Raw genomic sequence first — 17308 nt, forward strand, 5'->3', positions numbered from 1 at the left:
AAATTTGCTAAGAGAGTAGAACTTAAATGTTCTCACCAAAAAACTACCACACGCACACATATTCACACACATGAGGTGAAAGATATACTAATTAAATGGGAGGAATTTTTTCACGATGTATGCATATGTCAAATCATGAGGTACACTTTAAATATCTTACAGTTTTATTTGTCAGTTATGCCTCAAAGCGAAAAAAGAAAAAAAGAAAAGAACTCTCTTTGAACATTGATGATGCTTCACCCTTTTTCTAAACTATTGATCTCCATGAACCTAACCCTTAACAGCCTTTTCTCAATTAAACGAGAGACCTCAAAATTTAATTGCAAATGATTATCTAAAATTGCCACTGTGAAATTTTTGTGTTATGATGAAATCATGTGTGATAGCCATTTTATTTTTTACTAGATTTATTGGGGTGACAGTGGTTAATAAAATTATATAGGGTTCCAGCATACAATTCTGTAATACGTCATCTGTATATTGCATTGTGTGTTCACCACCCAAAGTCAAATCTCCTTCTGTCGCCAAGTATTTGACCCCTTTGCCCATTTCTGCCCCTGCCACTTGCCTTTCCCTCTGGTAACCACCATACTGTTGTCTGTGTCCTGAGTTTTTGTTTGTTTGTCTTGTTCATTTGTTGCTTTCAGTTTTATATCCCACAAATGAGTAAAATCATATGGTTCTCAACTTTTTCCATCCAACTTATTTCTCTTAGCGTGGTAATTTCAAGATCCATCTATGCTGTTGCAAATGGCAGTGTTACATCTTTTCTGTGGCTGTGTAGTATGTACCACATCTTTATCCAATCATCTATCAAAGGAACTTTGGTGATTTCCATGTCGTGGCCACACTGTAAATAGGGGTACATATATATCTACAAGTAAATGTTTTCAAATTTTTCAAGTAGATATCCAGAGGAGGCATCGCTGGGTCATATAATAATTTTATTCTTAATTTTTTGAGGAGCCTCCATACTGTTTTCCATAGTGGCTATACCAATTTATGTTCCCACCAGCAGTGCATGAGGGTTCCTTTTTCTCCACAACCTGTCCAACACGTGTTGTTACTTGTTTTGTTGATAATAGCCATTCTAATAGGTGATTTTGATTTGCATTTCCCTACTAGCTAATGTAGTTGAGCATTTTTTTATGTCTATTGGCTGTTGGTATATCTTCTTGGAAGAAGTGTTTGTTCATGTCCTCTGCCCATTTTTTAATTAGATTGTTTGTTCTTTTGTTGAATTGTGTGAGTCTTTATATGTTTTGGATATTAGCTCCTTATCAGAGATGTTGTTTATAAATATCTTCTCCCATTCAGTTGGTTGCCTCTTTGTCTTGACGATGGTTTCTTTTGCTATGCAGAAGCTTTTCGGTTTGATATGGTCCCATTCATTTATTTTTTTCTTTTACTTCCCATTACCTTTGAGGTCAAACTCATAAAATCCTCTCTAAGATCAAGGGCCGTGAGTTTGGTACCTATGTTTTCTTCTATGCAATTTGTTGTTTCAGGTCTTATATTTAGGTTTTTGATCCAGTTTGAATTAATTTGGGGGTACGGTGACAAATAGCCACCTAGTTCCATTTTTTTCCTCCATGTAACTTTCCAATTTCCCCAGCACCATTTATTGAAGAGGATTTCTTTTCTCCTATGTATGTGTTTGGCTGCTTTGTCGAAAATTATTTGCCCATATATATGTGGATTTATATTTTTCCGAGTTCCTCTGTTCCATTGGGCTGCGTGTCTGCTTTTCTGTCAATACTGTGCTCTTTTGATTATTGTTGCTTTGTAGCATAATTTGAAGTCAGGGAGTGTGATAGCTCTGGCATTGTCCTTTTTTCACAGAATTACTTTGGCTCTTAGGGTTCTTTTGCAGTTTCATACAAATCTGATGATATTTTTTTGTTCTATTTCTTAGTTAAAAATGCCATTGAGATTTTGATGGTGATTTCACTAAATCTGTACATTGCTTTGGATAATATGACCATTTTAAACTATGTTAATTCTTCCTACCTGAGAACACAGAATATCTTTCCATTTCTTTGTGTCTTCCTTAATTTCTTTTAATAATGTCTTGTAGTTTTTAGTGTATAAGTCCTTCACATGCTTCATTAGGTTTATTCCTGGGTATTTTATTCCTTTTGTTGCAATTACAAAAGGAACTGGTTTTCATTTCTTTTTCTGAAATTTTTTTGTTAGTATATAGGAATGGAATGTATTTTTATGCATCAATTATGTATTCTGCAACTTTACTGTATTTGTTTATTGTTTTTAATAGTTTTTTGGTGGACTATTTAGGGTTTCTGCATAAAAATCATGTTGTCTGTAAAAAGTGACAATTTGACTTCTTTATTCCCAGTTTAGATGCCTTTTATTTATTTCTCTCGCCTGATTGTTCTGGCTAGGACTTCCATTACTATATTGAGTAACTGGTGAGAGCGGGCATCCTTGTCTTATTCCTGATCTTAGGAGAAAAGCTCTCAGTTTTTCACCATTGAGTATGACGTCAGCTGAGAGTTTGACATAAATGGCCTTTATTATGTTGAGGCACTTTCATTCTATACCCATGTTATTGAGTGTTTTCATCGTAAATGGATGTCGTATCTTGCCAATGCTTTTTCTGCATCTAGTCATATGATCATATGATTTTTATCTTTTATTTTCTTCATGTGATGTATCACATTGATCGATTTGAATATATTTGTGTCCCTTGATTGTGATGTATAATCTTTTTAATGTATTGTTGTATTTGATTTGCTAGTATTTTGTTAAGGGTTTTTGTGTCCGTATTCATCAGAGATATTGGTTTGTAGTTTTCTTGATATGTTTTCTTTTAAACTACCGTGTCATCTGAAGTAAATAATTCTTTAAGCATAACCCACTGTGATTATTTTTAACAAAGGATTAATTTGTTTAATAAGCATTTATCATATCCCTAGTCAGAATATACAAAGACTTCTGGCCTCCAGGATCTTACCGACTAAATGTGGGGAAGGGAAAGTACATGTTGGTGATCGAAGTGACTAGGGAAAAACAGAGCTCGACATTTGATTGAGTAAGGAAACTGTTGCATACAAAGTTACTGAGTGCCTACCGAATGCTCTGCATTGTGCTGTTCGCTGGGGAATAGCAGTGAATAAACCAGTCCCTTGCCCTCAAGGAATTTATAATCTTTTTAGACTATATTTAAAAGCTTAGTGTTTGCTCTGTTAGTCAGTGGCTTTTGAATTGTGCTTTGGAGCCTGTCATAAAGAATTTGGTCTTCGTCTCAGGTTCCCGTCACAGATAGGGGTGTCTTATCCATGAACCCCCTTGGATTACACTTGAGTTTACAGTAATGAGGTGACTCGCGGTGGGACCTCATATAACTTGATGGGGGCTGGTCATACCGGAAAGACCAACCGTGTGATTAAGAGGGTGGGGGCTAACGGCCCAACCTGCTGGCCTCTGGAGAGGGGAGGAGCTAGAGATGGAACTCGATCACACGGCCAAAACCCTGGACACCACACTTTCTAGTAGTGGGCGCACTGATGTGCTTAGAGGGTGATGTACCCTGGTTCCAGGGGCAGAAGACACAGAGTCTCCATGTTGGGGACCCTCCCAGGTTTCATCCCGTATGACTCATTTGGCTGTTCTTGATTTGTAGCCTTTACAATAAAACTGTAATCGCACGTATAGTGCTTTCTTAGTGGCCTAGTGTTGTGTACAGTGTTCGCCTGTGGGGAAGAAGACGGGCCTGGGCGGGAGGCCGATGGCATGTGCGTGAACACGTCTGCGCGGTGTGAACCTGGTGCCATGTGCACCTCGTACCTCATTCAGTCAAAAGCTACTTTTAAAGGAAGGATGAGTAAGTTAGCCTATGTCTATCGACTTGAAATGATGTGTATTTAACGAAGCGAGTTGCAGAGGAATGGGCATAATAGTGATAATAGCAACAGACGTAGTATAATAACAGGCGTAATAGGAAAAGGAAGGGAAAGAAGTGAACAGCCCCCCCCCCACATGCGCGTGTTGGCGCGTGTCGTGTGAGCTCGGGAGAGGCGGGCCCCCCACCAGTCTGTGAGCATGATCGCCTCACAGGGCTGGATGATGAGGAAAGGGGAAAATGTTTCTTTCCTTCGGTATTATTTTAAATGACAAAAACAACATGCGCTTGTTGTGAGAAACGCAGGTTCGAACAAGTGCGTGTTATTTTTGTAATGTGAAGAAGGAAGGAAGGGAGAGAAGGTGGAAGAAAAAATGTCTCCTACCGCCATGCCCACATCTCACACCCAGTGAGCGAACGGGCAAAGCGACCGGAGCGCTCGACAGCTGTGCCTCGCGCCGGAGGCAGACTGGCTGCGCCCCAACCTTTGCTCTGCTACCTGGTTAGCCAAGTTCCAGGGACAGGTCCCTAAGGCACGGGCGTCGCTGTCACTCAGGACGATCCCAGCCCTTCAGGGCGAGGGTCTTCTCCAAACCCTCCAAGACCCGTAGGCCCCTGTGTAGTTGGAAGAGACACATCGCTGTGTTTGTAAGTGAAACGAACAAAAGCAAAATTTCAATGCCCTCCGATGGTTAAGAAATGTAGCCTTGCCCAATATCTATTAAGTATTTTGGAGAGCAAAATGTGATAGGGGTAGAAAGCATAGTGATGTCGGGCGCCCCTAAGACGGGGGAGGGGTCGTGGGCCGCACCTGCGCATAAAGCCGAGTGTGTGGCGGGGTGCGGCCCACTTCCCAGCCTCCCCCTTGCACCCGCCCGGTGCTCCCAGCCGCAGTCAGCCTGAGGGTTTTCCTTTGCCACTGTGACGATGGGCATTGTGCCCCTTGGAAACCAGCTGACAGCACAGACTCGACTGCCCAGCTTAAGGTGGAAAAAAACGCTTACGCACACCAGACAGGCAGAGATTCTTTTTAAAGCCTTGGTAACAAAGGTGAGAATGGGGCAGGAGGCTCACCTTACACATCACGGGCGGGCGTGTCAAGTGGTACAGTTATTGAGGGATGCAATATCAGGGACCCGCAAACGTTTGACAGCCCTCTAGCACTCCAGCTTGAGCAGATACACAGAGATGCTGTCAGGGGTTTGGTCCAAGGATGTTTTGTGCAGCATTATTTATACTGAAATACCGAAAACTAATTGTTCAGTAGGAACGACTAACTAAATTATTCAACAGTCATAACGGCTTCACAATGTGATTTTTAAAAGGCTAGGCAGCAAAACTATATCTCCAACATGATTCCAATTTTTTAAAAAATGAGAAATGTATAATAAGAATATAAAATTTAGGTTATATCTAAATTTTTTCATGATCCGTTCATGACTAATTATAAATTTTTGTCTATCCTTTTTATGTTTTAAAATATTTCTACTATAAGCATACGTTCACTTATTATTGGAGGAAACAATAAAATAGAACATCAGCTCCATTCCTACACCAAGAGAATGAGTAGGAACGAATTCTCCTTGACACATTTAAATCCATGAATTTGGGACAACCCAATTTGACCAATTTTAGGTCACTGAGAGTCTGTGTCTGAATTCTTAGATTTCCCTCAGGTCCTAAAATAGCTGCCTAGTTAGCTACCGAGGAGCCATTACTCCCAGGAAAAAAAGAGACTCCCAAAAGAAAAATAACAGTATTCTTTCATTTTTCTCTTTTTCTTAAAGAAATGTCTCTATACATACAGGAATTCGACAGCAGTTTGTGCCCCTCATGCATTTTAAAGAACTGGCAATGGGATTATGAATAGAATTCGTGCAGATGGAATGTAAATATCACCCTGAACTGAATTGGTTCCTCATCCTGTCCAGCCAATCTGGACATGTCTTATATGAATCCAGAGCTCAGGAGAAGGTGTGGGCTGAGATGCAAATATGAGTACCTGTATCACAGTTGAAATCCTGGGACCAACCTCCATCTAAATCAGTGGTACTCAGCAAGGGGCAATTTTGTTTGGCTGTTTAGAGATATTTATGATTTTCAGAATTGGGGATAGGGTAGTACTGGCATCTAGTAGGTCAGGCCACTAAACATCCTGCAGTGAGCAGGACAACAGCTTACAACAAAGAATGTCCTGGCCTGAAATGTCAAAAGTCCCTAAATTGAATAATCCTCATCTAAAGGACTCACAGATACCTTAGACTCAAAACTGAATCCATCTCTTCTCCCACAAAACTTGCTTCTCCTCCTGTATCCCTCTACTCGTCGGTAGTAACCCCTTTTAATCCGTTCACCAAATTAGAACCCTTAGGTGCTGCTTAAACCTTTTCAGACCTTTACTTCTCACATCCAGATGACAGGCAAGTCCTGTCGAGTCCCTTTCGCATAGCCATCTCCCTTCTCCCGGTCCTCAGTCTCCCTGCCACGGCCCCGGTTCGCAGCTTACCGGCGGCATCCTGGCTTGTTGCAGGAACTGAATATCTCCCTCCCTCCAATCTTGTCACCCTCTCGTCTCTTCTCCACATAAGTTACAGGATGATCTTCCTAAAATGCAAATCCAATCATGTCAGTCATTGCATCATATCTTTCGCTGATTTCCCTTCACCCCCAATCGCGTAGTATACGTAATTGTATACACTCAATATATATTTGTGTATATATATTTGTATGCCTTCTGCAGAAATTGCATGTATTTAATAATTGTACATATAATGGTGAATATACACTATTCGTTATTCTAATCTCAACCCAAATTCCAGTTTTTTAGGGAAGTCGTCTATAGCTTATCCTACGTCAACTTCCCTATCACATTCTCTCATACTACTGTGTACGTCTCCTTGATAGCATTAAGCGCCACTGGAATTTTACATTCATTTGTGATTCCTCGATTAATACCTTTCTTCCCACTAAAGCCTGAGCCCCATGAGGGCAGGAACTATGTCTTCTGTGGTTATCGTATTGTGTTTTATTCATAGCACCTGCTATAGTGACTGGTACATAGTAGGGACTCAGTAAATATTTGTTGAATGAGTGAATGCCTGAATAAAATAAACGAATGAGATAATATTTTGAAAGCTCTTAGCATAGTCCCTGATTTGTTGTTTTAAGCTATCAGTAAATCTAAGCTGTTAGTGATGATTAAAACTCCCAAATGCATTTACCATAAAATTTAGTTTTAGCACCATGAAACTAGTGTTTCCTTGGATGCTTTGGAAAATGCTGATATGGATGGTCTTTTGGGGAATTTGGCTATGAAAGAAAAGAAAGAGGTGGGAAGTAGCTAGATAAGGATTGAGGATCAATGAAAAGTATTAGCTTCTTGACGGAAACGTCTGCAGGTATCAGGGCAGAGAAAAGCAACTATTTCATTGAATTATTTTTTTTTTCCTCCTAGAATATATTTTTTAATAAACAAGTTACACATCACAGCATCTTAAAAGTGCAGCCCAGTCTCTGAGCGCTCCATGCCTTCAGACACGCTGTGGCAGTTCCTGTCAGAAGCCCCTCCCGCCGGAGCCAAGGGGCTGTGTGATTGACCCTGAGATTAGGAGGAGTGTAGAGTCACCGCATCGCCACGCGGGAGGGTAGAACGTGTTTGGTGCCCAAGGAGTCTATAAGCGCGTGTCCTGGTTGTCAGTCACTGAGTTTAGTAGTACATCAGCAGATGCAGACGCTGGGGGATCCTGGTAACCAGGTACTCGGGCCCCGCAGGAATGAGAGCCTGGAGCGTTGTGCTAGGCAGGCCACCGAGACCAGCATGGGTGCTAGCGGAGGTTAAAGGGAACCTAGCAGGGGAAAGGAAGAGGCGGGGGCGGGGTGTCGGGTGCAGCCTCCAGGCAACTGCCGCAGTGGGGCTTCCGCTCCCCCCACGGACGTTTCCTTGTAAGTCCCCCAGGAAACAAGCCCAGCCAGAGTGCTGGGTAAGCTATTTTCAGACGAGGTGCATTTCCTGTGAAAAGGCGCAGGGGTAGGAGTGGCTGAAGAGTGGATGGGGGTGGGCCCAGACACCCCTACCGCACATGCTGGGAATAGCAGCTGCCCTCCAACCTCGGGGAACTGTCCCTGGTCCCTACCCCCGGCCCCCGCCCCGAGCAGCCCGTGGCCAATGACTGGCTCCTGCAGAAACACGAAGGCCCAGCGGGTTTACTCAACATGGGACGACATGGAAAGGCCATCCTCCCTCCCCGGGACCGCAGGGCGAGCTGAGCTCCTGGCCTCTCCCTCCGCTCAGAGTGCGGTCCTTGCTTCTGTGCAGGGGGATTTCCCGAGAACACCCCCCCCCAACCCTTCCGCATGCAACTCCCCATTTCAGAATCTTTCCGGGACCCGACTGAAGACCGGGAAGCTTGGAAGACGGCGCTTTTGCCAGGACCTTGATGTTCTTGGCATGGCCACCGTGACTTTTGACACCAGGCGACTCTGTGGCTAGAGGACAGGGGCAAAGAGATGTGGACCATCCATCGTAGATGCTTGGAAATAAGCGAACACTCTGCTGAGGACGTAGGGGTCCTGAATGAGCGACGGGGTCAAGGAAAGAAAAATATTAATTATTAATGTCAACGAGACTGCGTGTTTTGGAAGATGATGGCGGAGAGAGCTAGGGAGTAGTCTAAGAGAGCAGCGTGGGTACTACATGTGTGTCTCTTCTACAGTTTGCACTGTGCCGTGGTGACATAGCTTTACCTTTATTTTTTTCTCCTTATTTATTTATTTTTATTATTATTATTTTTTGTTATAATGACATTGGCTATAGAAATCCAATAAGTTTCAAATGTACAATGCAACAGTAAGACATATATATGTAATATTGTGTATTCACTGCCCATAGTTAAATATCTGTCACCACATATTTGGCCCCTTTTACCTCATCTACCTCCTCCCTTCTCCTCCCCTGTCCCCTCTAGTAACCACTAGTCTATTGACCCTGTCCATGAGTCTCTGTTTGTCCTGTTCATTTGTTGCTTTTAGGTTTATATCCCACTTATAACTGATATCATGTGGTTTTCAACTTTTTCTGTCTGGCTTATTTCGCTTAGCATGATAATCTCAAGGTCCATCCACGTTTTTGCACATGGCAGTATTTCCTCTCTTCTTATGGCTGGGTAATAATCCATTGTGTATATGTACCGCAGCTTCTTTAGCCAATCATCTATTGTAGGACACTTTGGTTGCTATCCTGGCCACCGTGATAATGCTGCCATGAACATCGGTGTGCAATGTCTTTTTGGATATATGTTTTCAAGTCTTTGTGGTAAATATGAGGGATTGCTGGATCCTATGGTAGATCAATTCTTAGTTTTTTGAGGAAACACCATGTGTTTTCCATAGTGGCTGTACCAAATTTACAGTCCCACCAGCAAGGTGTGAGGGTTCCTTTCAGCTTTAGAAGAGAGTTACCGCAAATGTGCTTTGGGGACCACCTGCATCAGAAACCGCTGGGGACCTGTTAAAGATGCAGATTTTAAAGCCACAGACCATACTTGGGAACCTGTGTGCCTACCATGCTTTTAAATTAGATATTCCCAGGCCACTTCATGGGGATGGGGTTTCTGTTCCGAGTGATGGAAATCTCCTGGGATTAGGTAGTAGTGATGGTTGCACCTCACTGAGTATATTTAAACCACCTAAAACGGTTTAAATGGTCAATTTTAAGTTACATGAATTTTATGTCAATCCAAATAAAAAAGAAACTATAGGGTCAGAAATCACCTTCGAGGCTGTCAGAACCTGCAGGTCGGGGGAAAAGATGAACTACAAAGGGTCACAAGGTCATTTCAGGGGCGATAGGAATTTTCTATCTTCATTGTAGTTGCAGTTACACACTCAGTGGTCCAAAACCTTAGAACTACATGACAAATAGGTAAATTTTACTGTATGTAAATTATTCCTCAATAAACCTGATAGGTAAATAAATGAATAAATCTCCTTCCGAAGAACCTGAGGCACTCCGACATTTGAGAACTGCTGCTCTGGTCTTCGGGAGGGGACACACGGGTCAGACTACAAACGGCCCAGGGAGAGGAAGAGAAGAATCGATGTCCCATTCATATATTTTGAGGGTGTTTCCTAACATTTTGAAGTCCACTGCAGTAGCTTTGCTACTATGTGGAGACAGAATGACCTCGTTGCCCGCCCCACTCCAGCTGTGTCCTGTCGGGACGCAAGATGCCCCAGGCAAGACAGAGAATTACATAACGAGGAGGGCCACCTCTGATCCCATTCGTCTGATTGCCTTCAGCATATTGCCACGGGCTGCACTTTACGGGGATTTATGGATAGTAATATCTAGTTTTACACAAACTAACCCTCAAAAGGTGAGCATAGTGTTTTTTAAATCACTGCAAAGAGGCTACTGCTTGACCATGGTATTGAGGCTGCGAGCCAAGGGAATGTGAGATGGAGGATCCGACCTTGGTAAGTGCTCTTCCCTCAGCCACAGTGAGAGGGGAAAGATAATGGTCTAATCAGATCTGAAATGAGGTCAGCTTGAGATTGGGAAATTAATTACTTTCCAAAATAAACTTATGAAGAGAGCATTTCAAAAACAGACGTTTGGCAATGTTTTTTTTTTTTCATTGTGAAATAATTTTGTTGCTTAACTAGTGGATATAAACACGACACCTGCTAAAACGTTCATATCTGCATACCTACGCACTTGGAAATATCATTTTCTAACCAATTTAAAAATCTAACAAAGAAAGAGTTTCAGTGGGTTTTGAACCCACTTGTTAAAAATTTTAAAATACAACATTTCCAATTAATTTCCAAGAACGACCCGACCGGTCGCTATCAAGGAAGATAGAAACTGACCCATCTGGATTTCAACAGAATTGCATAATTAATGCATAGGATAGAAAAATAAGTATAGTTATTGAGTTTGTGCTGCCCAGGAGGTAGGTACCTTTGCCCTTCAATTCTGTGTATCTTTGTGAGATGCTTGACCATCGAAACAAAGTATAGCTATAAGTCAAATTAGAAATGGACCTTTAGATCAATTATCACAAAATGTCAAAGCAAAGTATTGCAATCGGGCAGCATATTCACTCACATTGCTTTCACTAGAGAAAGGTTCGCAGCAGGTTGATGAGGTCGCTCTTCAACATTCGCTCTCGGCCGAATCTCCTTTACTCGCCACCTCACGCTTTTTCCCTTTTCTCTTGTCGCAGCTTTAGTTGCCATTTCTAAGGGGACGAGCTCTAAACTGAAGGCTCTGGCTCTAAGTCTCGTATTTCCAGTTCTCGAGTTAGAGGCTCCTTAAAGCCCCGCAAACCCAGCGTGTCCGGGACAGAGCTGGCTCTGTGTCCCTCCTCACGCCCCCCCCCCCAACTTCCTCCTGGGGTCTGGCCCCCAGGGCTGCCGCCTCCCACCGAGGTGTGAAACGGCTGCCGCTTCTGCCCCAGCCTTGCCCTTCAGCTGTGGACCTGTCTGTGTCTGTCTCTGGATCTTTCCCTCTCCTTTTATTTATGATTCTGTTCCCTTCCTCATTCTTCCTCATCTTCGGCCTTCCTGGTCACCCAAAGGAAGAACAAAAAAGATTTTTTAATTTGCTGTATTTATTAAATATTTCTTGTGCTAGAGCATGGAATGGAATACTTTCTAGTTCTCTTTTTTAAACCCGTATTAGATTACATATTGATGTAGAGCTTGGTTGATTTTTGTTGTTGTTCTTCCTGGAGGTGCGCAGGTTTGAATAGAAAAAAAAAGCCAAAAAACAAACAAACAAAAAACTCGATTTTCCATTCTAGAATGAGTAAATCAGTATTTCCCTTGTAGCCTGACATAGGTAATGCATGGACACCCCCGACTCCTAAGGAAGAAAAATTCTTAGGCAAAGGTTCCTATTACCAGGAATCTGGGTCTAGTTTTATCGCTCTTGTTTTGAGAAAGTGCTATTTTTAAGGACAAGATTTACTTGAGAGGAAAACGTTTCGTAGATCGAAAGAGGGCCTCCTTATGCAAAAGAAAGCCTTAGCCTTAACTAAAGCACTATTCAGTGGGGTTTGTTTCAGAACATATGTGTATGTGTATATATATATAAAGCATATATAGATATATCTATGTGTATGTAGATATTTGTTTATATTTGATTTAGAAGAGTATCACAGGAAGTTTTTTTCATAAGAATTACTACATTTCAAAGAATTTTAAAAGCAAAAAATATATTCGGCATTCATTTTTAATCAAGCTTATAAGACCGGAGCATTAGAGCGGTGACGCTACCTTGTAACCTTTGCTTTGGTTTGTCTTGTGACATGTCGCAACAAGAGCACAGGAAGTCGCTGGCTGGCTTGTGCCCGGCTCAGCCCAAGTTCTCTTCCTGTGCCCTAGTGGCTGCTGTGACACTGGTCCTCTCTGTCATCAGCTGCTGAGAATTTCCCTGTCACTTGGGATCCCTTTTCTTCGGGCTAATGCAGATCCTCTGCCGCCCAGAATGACACATCGCTCTGAAACGTGTTACATTTCTTACCCTTAGTCATTCCTGGTCACTTCTCGCCTTGTTCCGGGGCCTCACTCTACTTGTCACCTTGCCCGAAACTGGTAGTAAAATGGATTTAATTCTACAACACTGCGGTGCAGATAAAAGACTTAGTGTCTCTCCCCGAGGTGCTCACGGTCTAGTGGGAGAAGGAGAAGGAAACATTGGGCTGGGGGTGGGGGCAGGCGCTGGAGAAGGCCTGCTTGACCCAGGGTGAGGGTCCCGGGAGGAATCAGTCAGATGGAGGGAGATGAGGCTCAAGAAGTAGGCAGGACCCAGATATAAGGAGTTTAGATGTGACCCCCAAAGTATCGGGGTCCTTAAGTAGGAAAGCACCATGATGCAATCGTCTTCCTCAGGGGAAGCCCAAGGTCAGAGACAGGGAGAATCCTATGGGCTGCCACTGAGAGATGGTGAGGGCCTGATCCGGGCAATGGCCACGGGGTTCAGAAGAGAGAGAAGCCAGAGAGGAATTTAAAGATTCAAGGTGGGAACGATAAGACAGAAGGAATGAGGGCAGTGGGCTTGGGGAGGCAGGATAGAGGGTTTCTGAGAGAAAGGCAGAGAGAAGATGGAGGGGAATGTGGAGAAGAACGGAGATGAGAGAGAGAACTGGAGGAAGAAGGGAAGGGGGAAGGGAGGAAAGGGGGCAGTTCCGCGACCGCCCTTCCCGGCACCCCCAGCGCCCAGCGCCCAGCGCCTGAGCGTGCGTTTGCGAGGTGATGGAGAGGGGCAGGGGAAACTAAGAAATGTGCTGAAAGTCAAGACTAGTCAAAATTGGAAAAAAAGAGGTGGGAAATCTGTCCAGCCTTTCCCCCACAGTCACCCTCTAAGCCCCTCGTCTCCTCCTTTTTGAGTTTCCGTTCCCATCTTTTGAGCTTTCTTCATGCTACGAGTAGTCTGTGTTGAATTGTGTTGTGAAGGGGGTGAATAATACGTCTGTTTAAAAATGCTTTGATATGCAGAACACGTCCAAGTATATTTCGTAATAGAAGAATAAGTAAATCCTTACAGTTTCAGATACTTTGCCTTTTGTGAGTTCACTCAGGAACGTAAATCCCATCTCTGGCAATGTTTTAATGGGCAATATGCTTTGAGTTCCACGTAAATGTCTTACAATTAACTTTTGGAAAAAATATCTGTATTCGAGCTCAGGACTAACCATATGAAGGTATACACTATGAAGAGAAAAATCAGTAAATGCTTTAAATATCCTCTTAAACTTTGGCTTGTGACTGCTGAGTACTCACCATTCGAAAGTACATGACAGCTATATTTAGAAGGAAAGTGAGAAATTTGGTCAAGAATGTTTTCATACATCTATAACCATTTGGCGCGACATAGATATTTTCTTGCGTTACGTAGAAAATGAGACTCAGAGTACTTTTTACATATATTTATTTATATATGTCGTTTTTTTTTTCTTAAAGAAGTTCCTTGGATGGAACTGGATTCCAAGACCACGGCGCCCTTGAAGAGAAGAGACCGGTGAGTGTCTGTACTGAAACTGGCACGGCACCATTTACTTCAGCTGTGACTATGCCACGTGAGGCACTTTTCAAAATCGAATAGCCCGTATTTGGGGACTGCAGGCAGTCCCCGACTGATGATGATTCAACTTAAGATTTTTCAGTTACGAAGGCATAAAAGTGGTAAAGCATTCGGGAGAAACGTACCTCAGACGTCGAGGCCGAGGCCTTCCCGGGGCAGCGGTAGGTGGTACGGCCCCTCGTGACGCTGGTGGCGGGGTGACCCGCAGCTCCCCGTCGGCCGCGCGGCCACGCGGGTGGACACCGGCGCTCTACGGGGCACCGACCGCGTCGCCAGCGTTTCTGGATGCTGTGTTTTCACATCCCATCACGTCTACAAAATGCCTGTGCCTGGCTCCTGCTTCCGGTGAGGAGAGGGAGGCCGTTCCAGACGCCGCCGGACTCATGGGGTCCCGCCTGATGACGCGCGTGTCTGAGCACGCCGAAGGGTCCCCGGGCTACGCTGCGACGGCTGGAGGTTAGTGCGATCGATCCATTTTCGACTTTCAGTATTTCCATCTTACCGTGGGTTTATCGGGATGCAACCCCATTGTAAGTCGAGGAGCAAGTGCACACTACTGTTACACTTCTTCGTGATTGTCTTATTAGGGCCATAGGCCAGCCACACTTTTGTGGGTGGCAGTAGCGTTTCTTGCGCGTGGCCTGGACATTCCCATCCTCGGTCCTGTGGGGCCGAGGACTGTCCTGAGGCAGGGCACAAGGGTATAGGAATCGGGCCTCAGACTTTCTCTCCTCCCTGGAGTCAGGGCTCAGTTTGGCTAGAATGGGATGCAGGTTAGGAGAAAGATGGGGAGCGGTCCCTCTGAGGATGCGTCTGGACCCGTACGGAAGTTACACGTCATTCTCGGTGTCATACTTTCTCACATCCCTTAAATGTCATAAAGTCTTGTTAAAAAGCCTCTTGCTGGTATCCATCATGCGGTGAGCAAGAAAGAGGAAGCTGTTCGCCGCTGGGGTTGGGAGAGCGGAAAGGGGACGTCTCAGGAGCGCCTCGACCCTGCACAGCAGAGTGGCAGTGCGGGAGAGGTTCATCGGAGGACCGAGGGCGGGACCCGGGGTCACCCGGGCAGCCCCTCGGGGCTCTGCAGAAGCAGGCTGGTCACTCCGAGGGCTTTGCTCCTGGTAATAAACCCAGAGGCCACTTACACCATCAATACTGGGGTACAGTCCACTGGATTTGCACCGCGAGGAGCCGCAAACGGGTAGATTTCCTCATCCCACTCTACAGATGAAAAGAGAGAGGCCTCATTCCAGAGTTAGGCCGCCTCTTCGCCGGCCCTCGGCTGCCTCGCTCCCTGCCTTTTCAACAGCATGTAGCCGTCGGGGCCCCGCTTCCTAGCACATAATCGAGTCGGCCGTGGAAAGGCATCCTGGTGGCCCGACATAAGTCGGTGCTCCAGGTGTGGGAGTCGGTGCTCCCGGTGTGGGAGTTGGTGCTCCGGGTGTGGGGGTCGGTGCTCCGGGTGTGGGGGTCGGTGCTCCGGGTGTGGAAGCGAGTGCTCCAGCGAGCAGTCCCGCAGTGCTCCTTTGCCACTGGGTGCCTTCGGCATCCCCAGGGAGCTTGTTTGTGGAAGTGTCACCACAGTAAGTTTGGTGAGAAACACGAGAGTTTGCGTTAGTAAAAAATGGTACACCTTTTTGCCTAATTTTCATTTCTAGCACCCATTAATATCGTAATTATTTAAAAGAAATTTAAAGCTGAAACCGTTTTCCTACTGGCTTTAAACGTTTCGAGCGCTGACCTTTGTGCCCCCCTGCCTGATGTGTGGGCGCCTGGCCCAGAGCCGGGGTTCCCCACAGTGGTGTTTCTTACATGTAGGTAATCCTTTCTCCTCCTTCCCCGTGGTGAACTTGTTAAGAGTCACGATGCGTCTGTCTCTGATTGTTTTAGTTGCTTCCGCATCACTATGCTGACTTACCTTGGCAACTTCTTCATTTTACCCTTCCATTTCGGTCGTTTTTGTCGCACTTTAAACTCACGGCGAATGTGCTTGGCTCAAACCCTGGCATTGTCGACACGCTAGTAGCTCATGCTCTGTTTTCGTTTTTAAGACGCTGTATCTTCTTTGCTTTCTTAAGGCCGGCCGGGCTTTTTCGATCCCCGGTCCCCACATCTTTCTTATACAAAGTGAAAATAAATTTAAAACATTTACCCACTTCTGGTTTTGTTTCGACCAGGCAACCCTCCCATAAGAGTAAACTAGTCAGAATTCTTTATTATTCCTTCATCTGGTACGAATTTTCGGCTGCCCTGGGCAAGTGACAGAGTGGTTACTGCTAAGCCTGCTTTATAGCAGTAAAAACAATTATCTTTGGATTTCTTTTTCATGCTCAATTTTCTCCTGGACTTTATTTCTGGGCTTTCTATCTTTTCCAAGGAAAATGAACAATGATTTTATTGAACTCGTTTGTGCTTTAAGCTTTTTATACGAAACTCTGTGTCTAAAGGATTTTCTTTTTTTATTATTCTCTGTACCATTGGCCAGAAAATGTTTTAACAAATGTTTTCTAGCTCTTTTATTCTCTGGCTTCTATGCTCTGTGAACGATTCAGCAATTCCCTGTCATGACCACAGAGGAGGATGGACTGATTGTTGCTCTGTGAAGATGTCTGGGTTTGACCTCTACAGCTGAGACGGGAAAAAGTGAAGTTAAATGGGCAAGATTTATGTTTATTTTTGTGCGAGTTATTTATTAACACATAACAGAAACTATCCTACTATGAAATAATGACTAATTATATAATATTGTTTTTACTGGGATGCTAAACCCTTCAAACTTTTAAAGTTATGAATTGTAGTTCTAAAATTATTTCTACCAAATGACTTTTTTTTTTTGGAATGGCTACTTTTTAATATGACTTTAACATGACTTTTCAAAATTCTCAGGTAGTTTGATTAAGTGAAAAAAAAAACTCATGTTAACCAATATTTTATAATTTGAAAATGTGTACTTTAATAGAATTATAAAACTCAGACAGGAGGAAAACCAAGGGATTATCTAGTTTAACTTTCCGTAGAATTCTGAATTCTCTCCAACCACACCACTGAAATGTGACTATTTAGTTTTTACTTGAAAGCCTCAATTTTAGAGAGTGCCTATGAAGCATCATGGTAAATGAACAGCTCCAAGTTTAGAGTCAGGTCATGTGAATCTGAATCTGCTCGATTTCTCTCATTTTTGGTACCGCTTTTCCCTTTTGGAGTAACTCATGTCATGAACGACTTTCCGTCATTCGTGGCAATGTTTTACATATGTAAAGATCGAGGCCTAATTCTCTTTACTTTTCTTCTTTCCGGGTTAAACATCGATGTCTCTTTCAGCCACTCTTAATGGCTTTCGATTCTTTCTCCATCTCGCC

General features: G+C 43.8%; 1 protein-coding gene across 3 annotated transcripts in view; it reads left to right on the top strand.

Moving 5' to 3' along the window:
- Positions 1-17308, top strand: part of LOC107517439 — a 59107-nt gene that overhangs the window by 15292 nt on the left and 26507 nt on the right. For 2 of the 3 annotated variants that reach the window (XM_036228918.1, XM_036228919.1), the window contains one exon: positions 13829-13886. In XM_036228918.1, coding sequence (XP_036084811.1) covers positions 13829-13886 — 58 coding nt within the window. Of the gene's footprint in view, positions 1-13828; positions 14406-17308 lie in introns of all 3 variants that reach the window. The other variant, XR_004953414.1, reaches the window with a different exon arrangement.

Source organism: Rousettus aegyptiacus, unplaced genomic scaffold (genome assembly GCF_014176215.1).
Source record: "Rousettus aegyptiacus isolate mRouAeg1 unplaced genomic scaffold, mRouAeg1.p scaffold_m13_p_11, whole genome shotgun sequence".
In the NCBI taxonomy this organism is placed as follows: Eukaryota; Metazoa; Chordata; class Mammalia; order Chiroptera; family Pteropodidae; genus Rousettus; species Rousettus aegyptiacus.